Here is a 12677-nt window from a genome sequence, read left to right as displayed (position 1 = left end):
CAAACTAGGCTATCTACATAGCTGACTCGTAATTCTGGCTTCCATATATTGCTTTAGGTTTTCTGTTCTGAATGCTCCAGAATATAATATATTTATGTGTGTAGCATAACCTATTACAGACTCGGTTAGCCATTTAAAACCCACATCTCAGTTCTGTAATTTTGTGAATATATTCTGCTGATCTAAAGACAATGGTCGACTTTATTTCTAAGATCACTCAGAACAGCCTACGCCACAACATTGCAGAGATCAAACCACCTCGATAACAGCGTCGATATAGGCCTACTATTGATTTGTGTATAGCCTATTTAGGAGGTATATGCTATAACGTGCGATTTCTGTAGCCGGTAAAATAGCCTATACCAAATCAAAAACTTAAAACCGGTCAATTAGTGCCGAAAACACTTTTCACTAGAATTGATATCGACGTCCTTGTAAAGAGCTGCAGGCTGGTAATGTGGATACTGTCAATTCAGTTTGCAATGGGGTGTCCTTATTAGACTACATCTTCTTTTTTTTGGTGATGAGGTGGGGACGGGGGAAGGGACGACATCATACACCTTGTTTAGGATGAATGAATCTCAGATTTATTTTGCTTTTTATATGAATCAGATGAAGAATAATATGAAGAATAAGTGTGGGGCAATTATTGTGTAACTGCACAGTCAACGTCATAACCGCGCGGATAGATGAAATTAACTAATATTATTAGTTTATGTAGCTTACAGCTGAATGTAGCCAAGATGAGATGAATGAAAAATAAAAAGGCTCCAGTAAAATACTAAGGAGTTGTATGTATGCAGTTATAGTTTATGGTTACTGACAGCTCTACTCACAGCCTGAGATCATAGACTATCTCTGTCTCTACTCAACTATGCTGAGTTGCACTGTCCCCTCCTGGACACTTGACGCCAGCACACAACAGGAAAACAGCATTGCTCATGGATGCTGTGAGATGAACCTAACACTGTCTTGTTATGACAAGACCATCGGTGAGTGTGGGTCTATACTGGAATTGATGCTTCTCGTTGGTGGCCATGGAGTGTGTTTCCTGGTTTTAGTTCCAAGATCACGAAGCAGGAGAAGCAGGGTTACTGTGTTAACTGGATGACTACACCGAGTAAAACCCGGAACTCTTCCTAACCTGGAACGTGGAATCACAAAGTAAAAAGGGCTGTTCCAGGTTTTATTCAGTGCAGTTATCCAGCTAGCTCACTGATTCTGCCTCGTGAAACAGACGCCAGGTTATTGGCTCTGATTACACTGATATCTGGAAATCGATCTGAATCTGAATTTCAGGAAAGTTACTTGCTGAACCATTCATGAAAAGTCCACAGATTTGGCAGTCAATGGGATTAATAAGAAACACTGATGTTTTCAGATAGATGGCCAATGGGATTAACAAGATCCAGGGGTGTAGTCGGTACCTGATTGGGTAGACTGCTGTTCATTAGTTTTAGCAAAACATAACAATATGGCAGACCATTAATAAAAGTTCTTACTCCTCCTTAACAGTCCACAAAAATAAGTTTCTGAAAGCATATGAGGTGTGAAATAAGCAATGCAGTTGCTGAATCTTGAGTCATATTTGATCTGCAACACCTAGTTTGAAAATTTTTATCTGAGTTCTTGTGAACCAGGTGAACTGCACAGACATGCACCGTGAGACTCTTCATAGAAAATGTGTTGTTTACATGAGTCATATGACAAGTCGGGACCACACATACATTTTGTTCCTACCTAAGAAAAAATACAAGAATATTGGGGAATGTGCCAAGATCTCTTAAATCACTTGTATGATTGATTTTACAAATCTGTTTGCATGAGGCCCATTAATATCCTTATTCACTACCCTCTTCAGTTCAGACCACAGGTTTTTGATGGGATTTAAGTCCAGAGACTGAGATGGCCATTGCAGAACATGGATGTTGTTTTTACTTAACCATTCCTGTGTGGTTGGGGTCATTGTCCTGCTAGAAAGTCCACCAATGACCAAGCCTCAGCCTCAGCAGAGGCAACCAGGTTTTCAGCTCAAATTTACTTGTGGAATTCATTATGCCATTTGTCTGGCAACTAGTACCTGGACCAGTGGCTGCAAAACATCCCCAAAACTGGTCTCATCTAACCATACCACTCTCTTCCTGTCATAATTCCAATGACGTTTGGCAGACTCCAGATTATTGCTTTTGTTTCTTGCAAGGGCTTTCGTTGTACAACCCTTCCAAAGAGTTTGTGGATATGGAGGTGGTGTCTGATGGTTGTTTTTGAGACTTGGTGAAACCAAAATACAATTCTGTCTGAAATTCTTGAACTGTGATCCTTTGTTGCCTCCTTCACCATCTTCCTTACCATCTGTGGGGACAATGCATTTGTACATTTGTGTCCTCTTCCTGCAGTTTGCAATCATTCCATATGTTTTAAATGTTTTATTATTGCCCTTACAGTGCTAAGTGGTATGTTTTTTGTCCTAATTACCAGACTTGTGATGGTTAATTACCATATGTCTTCTTTAAATGGACAGTTCTTTGCCTTTTACCATGTTGATGGAGGACAAAGGGATTTTACATGCATGGTACGTCATTTTATACACCAGTGAAACAGGAAGTGATGGAATGACACAATATAGTTATTTTAGGCTGAGATTCATTAAATTAAATAAAATTTCAAATTTAAGTTTGATTTTATTTACAATAGTATACAAATAATTTGGGGTGCCAATAATTTGATACTTAGGGTTTAAAAAAAAAAAATAGAAATGGGAGAATAAATTATTTGAAATAAAGGTAAATTGTTTTCCTATATGTTTGAACATAACATTGATTATTATCTGTGTCTTTTACTAAATACAGCCTTTTTTCCTATTCATCCCTTGACGTTTACGTATACAGTGCGAATGCTCTGGTGGCGAAAGAAGCCCCAGTGCACATGCTTGGGTGCAAAAGAAGTCCCATAGTCAAACCTGGCAGCTGGCTTCATGCGCAATTGAGCAGCTTCTATAGGAATCTATAGAACCGGTCAGCAGAAGCTGTCTCCAGTTCGTATGTCTCTATGGTTGCATGTGATGCCATGCTGTTCCAAATGGTGACGTTGCCAGGATTTCCACATGGATTTACACTAATCTGCCTTAATTCTAGGTCAGCTAAACTTCAGGAAAGCTGGAGGGGTTCTCATAATGACAAGCCTACTACAGGTCAACTGCATGTCCTTTGCGCTAGGCTAAACAGCTGATGTCTGGCTTGTCAAGCTGAAGTAGGCTTGTTGACCTGTGCGACAGCAACATTTGATGTGGTGTTTTAGCAGTAACCTATTTTATTTATGCTGTTTCATATTTTCCACCCTACACGTTATGCTTAGACCACATACAAACTCCCAGCTAGCCCTGCGGAACGGCGGGCGTCCAGCTGTTCACTGCGTTTTATATTGCATCGTGCACTTTATGTAGATCAGCATTTCCACTTGTTAAGAGCATTAGCAAGACTTCTTTAGCAGGTAAATTTGGGGTGGGATTTTGTGATCAGCGAAGCAACACTGCCAGTTTTCTATTAGGCAAACAGTCCATAGTTGTGTAAACTTGGCACACAGGAGTCAGACAATATGAGTAAAAATTAGGAAAAGTTGTTGGAAAAAATGGCCTTCCAGGACTACATTGTGTCCAGTTGAGATTCCTGTTTCAAAGCATATTACAAAACCCTTTGGCTGGAGTGCATCTCTTTTCTAATGCTGAGTTACAATTTAACATTGATAATAATAAGGCTCATATACAAAGTGATGCCATGTAGAGATTTTTATTATGAGTTCAGAACTTCAGTCATTTCCAATCATTCCAATTCCCTAATGATGTCAGAAAAATGTCCAGTTCTACTATTTAGATTTTACACTGTCAGTGCAGATCAGCCCTGAACATATGATCATCATGGCAAAAGGGATGAGCCAGTTGATCCAGTTGATTTCAAGGTTACTGATTCTGTCTGAACTGAGGAAATATAAAACCAGCTTTGAAGATGAAAGTTTGTCTGCTTCAAATGCGTAACCTGCTGCTTCATGGCAAGTTCACTGAAGCCTTCAGGTATTTGTTAATTGATTCTCAACTGTAAACTGGTAGGTTCACTTTCTGAATGTGCAGCTACAAGGTCAACAAGGTTAATGACCTCATACCAGAAAATAACCATTTTATGATACACCCAACCAATGGACTTGTTTGTGGTCTACCCTCTTTTGAGACAACAAGAATTAAAAGCTCAATAAGTTAATAGAGTCAGTTAGCTCCCAGAGGATGTCACCCTGCTTCTCATTGGCCTCCACTGGCTTCCTATTGCCGCATGCATCCGATTCAAGGCCCTAGTGTTGGCATTTCAGGCTGCTAAGGGGACTGCTCCACCTTACATACAATCCTTGATCACTCCCTACTCCCCAGCTAGACCACTCCGGTCTGCCAGCTCTGGTCGCCTTATGGTTCCCTCTCTACGTGCACCTGGTGGTCGAGCTGCACATTCACGCCTGTTTTCTGTTCTGGTTCCTCAGTGGTGGAATGACTTGCCTACCACTGTCAGGACAGCAGAATCCCTCCCGTTATTTCGACGCAGGCTAAAAACACACCTTTTCAAACTCTACCTTAGTCCTCCCTCCTGATTTCCCCCGCCCCCCTTTCTGATATCCCTATCCTCCTTGTCTAACCTTGTCTAACCCCCCCAAAAATTGTACTTATGATGACTATATGTTTAGAACAGCATTTCATGTGTATTTTCCTAGTTATGGATGTGGTGCTTTGACTTGTGGAAGAACCTATGCACTTGTAAATCGCTTTGGATTAAAAGCGTCTGCCAAATGACTAAAATGTAAATGTAAAAATGAAATGCAGGTTCACACCTTTTAAAACTTTTAATGTTTCATTTATTTAAAAAAATAAATTGTTATGTGAGTAGCATCAGCAGTTTTATTTTCTTTTTCTCAGTTTTTGTGTGCATATCTATGCTCGATATAGAAACTTCCCAGAGGGAAAGAGTTTCACATTTCCTTTAACCTGAGTTTGTCCTTGCTTAATAGCATTCATTATTGATTTTATTGGATTAAGTGAACCTGTTTCCTTTTCTTGAAGAGGCTGGAGAGCTGAGCTGAAGGCATTAAGTGCCATGCTCCTCAGGCACCGAACCATTAACTCAGCATCACTTATATAATTGCACACTGTAGAATTAACTTGTGATAAAACATTGCTCGCTCTCATAGAAAGTGGTGTGAAAAAGTATTTGCCCCATTCCTGATTTCCTCTATTATTGCTTATTTGTCACACTGAATGGTTTCAGATATTTAGACACAATGTAATATTAGACAAAGGGAACCAGAGTAAACACAAAGCACATTCAAGAACTTTCATTTTGATCATTTTCAGTCATTTAAATAACACCATTACATTACCACCACCATGTTTGAATTTTAGTGTGATGTTTTTCCCATAAAATGCTTTATTTGCTTTAAGCCATGCATAATGACACCTGTATTGTTAAAAAATTCCACTTTTGACTCATCTGCCCACAGAACATTATCGTAAAAAGGCTAGGGGGTTGTACAATTGTGATTGTGAGAAGTGCATTGATGTTTCTTGGTTAGCAGTTGTTTACGCCTTACTGCTGTATCGTGAATCCCTTCTCTCCTGTCTCTTTCTCAGGAAAGAGTTATGAATACTGACATTAGCTGAGGAGAGAGAGGCCTGCATGTCTTGGATGTTCTTCTGGGATTATTTCCTGGATGAGCTGTCGCTGTGCCCTTGGAGAAATATTGGTAGGCCAGCTACTCATGAGCAGGGTTGTTAAGTCTTAAAAGAAAAACGCTTTAACCTCATCACTTAGTGTTAATGTGCCTAATTTTGTTCCGCAAGACATTTTGGCCAGTTAGCCACTGTTTACATTTTCATAATATATGAAAAGCACTTTATTGTTTCCCTCGACTGAACAGGGTCCTGAACCGTGAAGTCAAAATGGAGGTACACCAAACACTTTTACACCCCTATTGGTTACCCAATACGCCCAGTCTAGATTCACACATTTCATAATATTTCTTCTAGTAGTTTGTTTTTAAAGTTTTTAAATCAAGTCATACACCTTGAAGAGAGAAATCTTTCACTTTTAATACATATTATCTTTTGGTGTTTATTCACATAAATCTGTCTGTTTGTAGTCCTTTTGATATCTGTTCAGAGAAAATTTAAAATGTAAGATTACAGTGATTACTGGCCTAAATTATTTCTGGTTCTAAACCCTTATTGTTAACTTAGCCAAATGTGTATGCACAAACGGCAAGTTTTGGCTGAAGCACACCAGTATTCTGGGGCAAAGTGTCTATGTCTTCTTCCTAGTCCAACATTCCGATAGGCAAGCCAAATGCGGAAAACAGCTGGCTAAAACACTGATCAAAACAATTGACACTTTGCCCCAGAATACTGGTGTGCTTCTGCATTTTTAACGCCGTTTATGTGTGTAACTGCCATTACATTTGAAAAAGATGTTGCTGTTGAGTTTCTTGAATGTACATTTTTGGTGGATTCATTACCAGAAAAAATGGTGCATTTAAAAGCCAATGTGCTGGAGTACAGAGCCAACAGAACAGAAATTGTACCACTGTCCAAAAACATCACTGTACATAATCACATACACTCACTCAGTGACCAGTTAATTGCATATACTTATCTAGTACTGGGTAGGACCTCCTTTTGCCCCCAGAACAGCCTGAATTCTGTGAATTCAGCAAGGTGTGGGAAACATTCTTCAGAGACTGTGGTCCATGTTGACATGATAGCATCACACAGTTGCTGATTTGTCAGCTGCACATTCATACTGCGAATCTCCTGTTCCACCACATCACAAAGATGGATTGAGATTTGGTGACTGGAGGCCATTGGAGTACACTGAAATCATTGTCATGTTCGTGGAACCAGCTTCAGATGATGTGTACTTTCTGTAATTTGTTGCTTTGCTACAGAACCCAAATACACTTCAGCGTCAACTCATGGACAGATGACCGAATTTCCAGGTCCCAAGGCAGCAAAGCATCCCCACACCATCACAATACCACCACCATGTTTGAATTTTAGTATGATGTTCTTACTTTGAAATGTTGTATTTTCTTTAAGGGGAGGTACCATAGGTACCCTAGGGCTCAAATTAAACAATGCTCTACTTGTATTAAGGGGCAAACAATTCCCCACACCATTACCACCAGCCTGAACCATTGACACAAGGATGGATCCATGGACTCATGTTGTTTATGCTAAATTCTGACCCAGCAGAAATTGAGATTTGTCTGTCCAGGCGACATTTTCAAATTTTAAGCTGTCCAGTTTTAGTGAGCCTGTGCCCACTGTAGCCTCTGGTTCCTGTTCTTAGCTGACAGCAGTGGAACCTGGTGTGGTCTTCTGCTGCTGTAGCCCATCCACTTCATGGTTTGATGTGTTGTGTGTTGGTGCATATATACAGTATATATACACACTGAGCACTTTATTAGGTATTTATTAGACTTATTTGTCTTCTGCTGCTTAGCCTATCCACTTAGAGGTTTGATGCGTTTGAGGTTTGAGATGCTCTTCAGAATACCACTGTTGTAATGTGTAGTTATTTACTTTACTGTCACCTTCCTGTCAGCTTTGACCACTCTGGCCCTTCTCCTCTGACCTCTCTCATTAACAATGCCCATAGAACTGCTGCTCACTGGATGTTTCAGTTTTTTGTGCCATTCTCTGCGAACTGTAGAGACTGTAGTGCATGAAAATCCCAGGGGATTAGCCAGTTTCTGAGACAACTCAAACCACCCTGTCTGGCACCAATAATCATTCCACGGTCAAAGTCACTTAGATCACATTTCTTCCCCATTCTGATATTTGGTCTGAAAAACAGCTGAACCTCTTGACCATGTCTGCATGCTTTTATGTATTTAATTGCTGCCACATGATTTGCTGATTAAATATTTTAGCATTAACAAACTGGTGTACAGGTCTACCAAATAAAGTGCTCACTGAGTGTACATACAGTGCTGTCCATAAGTATTTAGACAAGGCTAGGGTTAAGAAGTTCTTGGGCAGATCCTTTTAACGCCCACATTTTGCTCTTGCCATTATTCTGATAAAATCTTGGGGCTCATTCCAATTGCTTATTTTTCTAATCTGTTTTTCTTTTTCTTGCAATTGTTTTGTATTCCCCCAACGGGAGAAGCTAAGAAAAGTGGCAAGAAAAAGCTAATCGGGAAAATGTGAATTCGGGAAATGGAATGTCCTTGCTCCTTCAAACGGTTCAAAAAGTCAGTTCAAAGCCACATCATTTACAGATGTGTTAGATGGGGAGAGGCGGATTTAGAGGTTGATCATTTATATGTCAGGCTTTCCAAAAAAATACTCCCGCAAACGTTATGCTGACATTTTTTTGCTCAGTGGAAAGATTGGGAGTTCCTACTTTTTGCTCCAAGAAGGAACATTTAACAGGTTGGAATATCCTTAAAGATGGTGGACCTCAATCAATTTTCGAGTCAGGAACATGTAAAAGGAAAAAAAGAGGAGAAAAATAAGTGATTGGAATGAGCCCTTGATCAAATCTTTCTGCGAGACCGTTTTGTTAGGTCTTCTACAGAGTGGTCAGACGCATCCACGCCTGCCTCCTGAAGAGTGTTTCTGATCTATTGCACAGGCATTTAGGGGGTTTTGTTCATTATGGCGACAAATATGTTGTCAAATGCAAATAGAAAAGCCTAGAACAGGGGTGGGCAATTCCAGTCCTGGGGGGCCTGTGTGTATGCAGGTTTTTGTTTCCACCAATTTGTTTTCAAATTGTTTTCCCACAGTGGTCCCTTTGGAGATAAAGTTGTCGCACAAGAGTAAATGCATTGTTTTGGACATGCTTTTGCCAAGCTCTGCATGAGTTGCAATAAAGTACTTCATCAGTAGGATAAATTACTGCTGGAGGCTGTAAACTGCTTAATTCTGTAGTCAGACAGAGGTTTCCTTCAGAAGGAGATTCTGAAATTAAAAGGTTTTTAAAACTTATGAAGTCTCAAGTCTGGTGTGCCCAATCAAACCACCAGTGTCTAGATTTCAATGAACAAGCCAGTAAGCTTTGTTTCAGGTTGGGTGAATGGCATGCGCAATACGTGAATACGTACCATAAAAACATTTGAAATTATGGAGTTCCCTAAAAAGATTGGTCTCCTGAACATGCTCTGGACAGAAGGTGAATTACCTTTTGAGACCTACACGCAAGGTGAAATTACATGACTCAATCTTGCTGGTTTATTGTCTTTTTAAAAAACATTTTTGCTTTTTTTCCATAGAATGTGTGGAGAAACAGAATAAATTAAGTATTTGGTCAGCTTTTTTGTTTTAATTTTCTCATAGCAAAATACAAAACATAGCAAGGTATAAAAAAAGAAACGAACGGAAACAAAAAAATTTAGTCTATTTTACAAAAATCTTAACATTATCTCAGTACGGTACGCATCACCTGACCAAATACTTTTAAATGTGTACATCCACAAACACTAAAACAAGCAAACTTCACTTCAAATCACCTGCAATTTTTTTTTTTTTTTTTTTTTTTTACAGTGCATGCTTTCATTATTCCCGTCTTCATTTTGTACAAAAACATTATTCCTCAATCTGATGTATACCCAGCATTTGCAATAAAATTTGCTGTAAAAACCATTTGACATTTTAAATTATAAAAAGGGACTGTTGCCCTTGCATCAGACCTGTTTGTGAACAAGGTGAACCACTTTTGCATTTGCAACATGTGCAATGGACTTTGTTGGTCAGTTTATATTCAAAGTAAAATAAAAAATTCCTGAATGCAGACCATTTTAAATAACCCCTACAACGCCCCCTTCCCCCCAGCAACTTAAAACTATTCTATCCTAATGGAAATTAGTGCCTTTCAGATTCTACAAGTTATTTATTTTTATTCATAATGTGGCTGTCTGAGTCAGCTAAGCTGTACTCCACAGAACAGCCCGGACACACTACTAGTTTACACTATCAAATACAAAGCCGCTGCCATCAGTCACACTATACCACCATAGCTCTTCAGAGGTCCAGAAAGAGAGAAGAAATTGAATTCACGCAATGAAAATGACTGAAGACTACGCATTTAGGACGCGACATGCGTGCCACGCTTACAGTAACTATATCTTTCCATCTGATCTTAGTATGCAGCCAAGGCTAGCGCTAACTAATGTCATTAAGACTTGAGGAAATCGGACAATGATGGCAGTTAAGAGCAGTGGCAAAAGGTAGCAGTATGCACCATAGTCTCCGGTATCTTTCACCAAAACAAACAAAAATTAATAAAAATTACACGGCCTTTCCACAGCTTGATGCAAAAGGTACCCATGAAAGGGAAAAAGGGCTGTTTTTTTAGTTTTACGGTTTCAATAAATATTAAAAAGTTATCACTTTCAAGTTAATGCAGCTCATTTTAAAAACGTTAAGTCTAGACCCTTACTCCCATGTAGATGAGTTGGAAGCGAACAGGGATTTGAGTGCCACTGAAGTTACCCTCATAAAAAGGCAGATCTTCACCAAGCAGCACTGATGCAAGTCAACTAGATGTCAGTGTAAAATGTATTTCAAGATTTAACTTAAAATGGAAAACAAAAACAAAACAAATAAGACCAACCCCGCTCCCCACAAAAAAGGAAGACAAAAAAACGAAAACATAAAAAAACAAACTGAAAGAAGTAAAGTAACCAGATTAACACCCTTCCCCCTCTCTTGAGCTCTAGGACGCAAACTTACCCACATATTACATGGCAGGAATGATGTGCCTTCAACTTTTACAATTATTTACACTGATAAAAAGACGCCATTTTAGCATCCCAAATTTGCTACATAAATTTTTTTTTCTTTTTCTTTTTAAAAAATAAGAAACACTACATAGCGTGGCGTGTGGGTTGTGTGTACTGTATGAACTTGTCTTCCATGTATGGAAATGTTATGTTTAGTTACGGTGATGCTTCCTCAAGTCAAGCTTCCTTAAAACTGCTTCAGGTGGGAAGACTGATATGGTCAAGAAAGAAAAGCTTCATTTTTCTTGAAGTGTCTGCCTGATCTGAAGAGACAAATCTGGCATATTTTTCTAGTTCCTTGACAGCAGGCTTTCACAATCAAAGGCTGTTTAACACCTTTGAAATAAATAGAAAAACACAAGCCATAGAAATTTTTAAAAAAGCAAAGAACCCATTTATTTGTAAACCTAAAGTTTAGCTATTACAGGCTTTAGATGGACAAATGAAGCTCTTTAACGTTATAGAACAACTTTAGCTTCACTTAATAGAAATGCATCTGCTGCTGAAGGACTACTGATACAATTACTCACAATAGCGACATGCTTCTAAAAAGGAGTGTCCGTTTCCTCTTGATTAAATGTGAAACACTACTGACTGCAACTATGCAAAAAGAAAGCCAAATTTATATTTTGTAAAAATCACATTTTATAGATAAAATGCAAGAACCCTGAAAGTAAAAAACAAAAAAACAAAAACAAAAAAACAAAATTCAAAAAAACAAAATAATCCCACCTAAATAATGCTGAAGTTTCTAACATTTAACATCTTAAAGAATGGGATTTTACATTAAAGGGGAAAACAATTTTACAACAAAAAAAGAAACCCATAAAGCTTTGAACAGAACCCACAGGCGTAGCTCCTCCATGAGTGGAATGTTTTTTTCTCCTTTAAAAATATGGTTGGGACTAAAAAGGGAAATGGTGGATGTGTGAGCGGGTGCCTGCGGCCAGGTGGGGGGGGGGGGGGGGACGGGGGTGGGGCAGGGGTGCCAGTCTGCCACCAGGTTTTGCGTTCCCTCCCTCTGGTGCGCTCTCAATAATATCCCGGGTGGTACTGCTGGCTCCATGGCTTTTGGTTCCAGAACTAGGGGATGGAAAAAAAGACTCAGGGTTACAAAAATGGAACATCCCACCTTCTCCCCCAAAGAGTAAAAAATAAATAAATAAAAAATGCCCGGAGCCCTCATTTGAAATATGAACTGTTCGGAACTTAGTTGTGCTGTTCTTATACTTATTATGATGATTGTGTGCATGTATAAAAGAAAGGGTTTGTTAACCCGTTGCAATCCCAAAGCGGAAGCCCCTTTTGCACCTACCCCTTGCTGCCAGCTCTGGTTGAACGCCTGGGCCTTGTTCATGCCGAAGTTTCCGTTCTTGAAGCCGCGGTTGTTTCCCCCCCTGCCTCTGAACTTCTGCGGAAAATACAAAAGCGGTCAAGGATTTGCAATGGTCCAGCAATCCTCCTCCCACTGGACAACATCCAACATAAGGTTAGAGCAGGACAGCTGAAAGGACGAACTCTGGACAACGACCAAGCGATGACGGGCCAAGAAGAATTTGCTTTTTCATGCTCTTGCAGCACCATTTAAATGCAAAGGCAAGGAGATTCAAATTCAACTACAAATCCATTTAGAAATAATGGATTAGCCATAGTTGCTGGCGTATACAGGAAGTCAGATTCCTAGGAACAACTGTCTAAAATATGCGTGCAGCTTCTTGGATTCTATGTCCTTGACTTCGTTGTTGAATGCAGGAAAACTCTTCAGCCAATAACACTGAGAATCTGCAGTAGCAGGCTACAATTGGCTTGGTACAATTGCTAGTGTAGGTCGGAGTCATATCAAATCAGCTGAGGTTTCTTAT

The 12677-nt window shown here is 39.4% G+C and overlaps 1 protein-coding gene across 2 annotated transcripts in view; it reads right to left on the bottom strand.

Annotated features, from left to right (window-relative positions):
* Positions 1–9237: 9237 nt before the first annotated feature.
* Positions 9238–12677, bottom strand: part of hnrnpua (heterogeneous nuclear ribonucleoprotein Ua) — a 16213-nt gene continuing 12773 nt past the window's right edge. Inside the window, exons 13-14 of one of the 2 annotated variants that reach the window (XM_061233575.1) lie at positions 12131–12226; positions 9238–11898 (exon numbers count right to left, since the gene is read on the bottom strand). In XM_061233575.1, the coding sequence (XP_061089559.1) occupies positions 11848–11898; positions 12131–12226 (147 nt within the window). In that variant the 3' untranslated portion in view covers positions 9238–11847. The remainder of the gene's footprint in view (positions 11899–12130; positions 12227–12677) is intronic. The other variant, XM_061233581.1, reaches the window with a different exon arrangement.

The sequence above is a fragment of the Conger conger genome, chromosome 1 (assembly GCF_963514075.1).
Source record: "Conger conger chromosome 1, fConCon1.1, whole genome shotgun sequence".
NCBI lineage: Eukaryota > Metazoa > Chordata > Actinopteri > Anguilliformes > Congridae > Conger > Conger conger.
The sequence above is the reverse complement of the archived record's forward strand: the minus strand, read 5'-3'. Positions and strand labels throughout refer to the sequence as shown.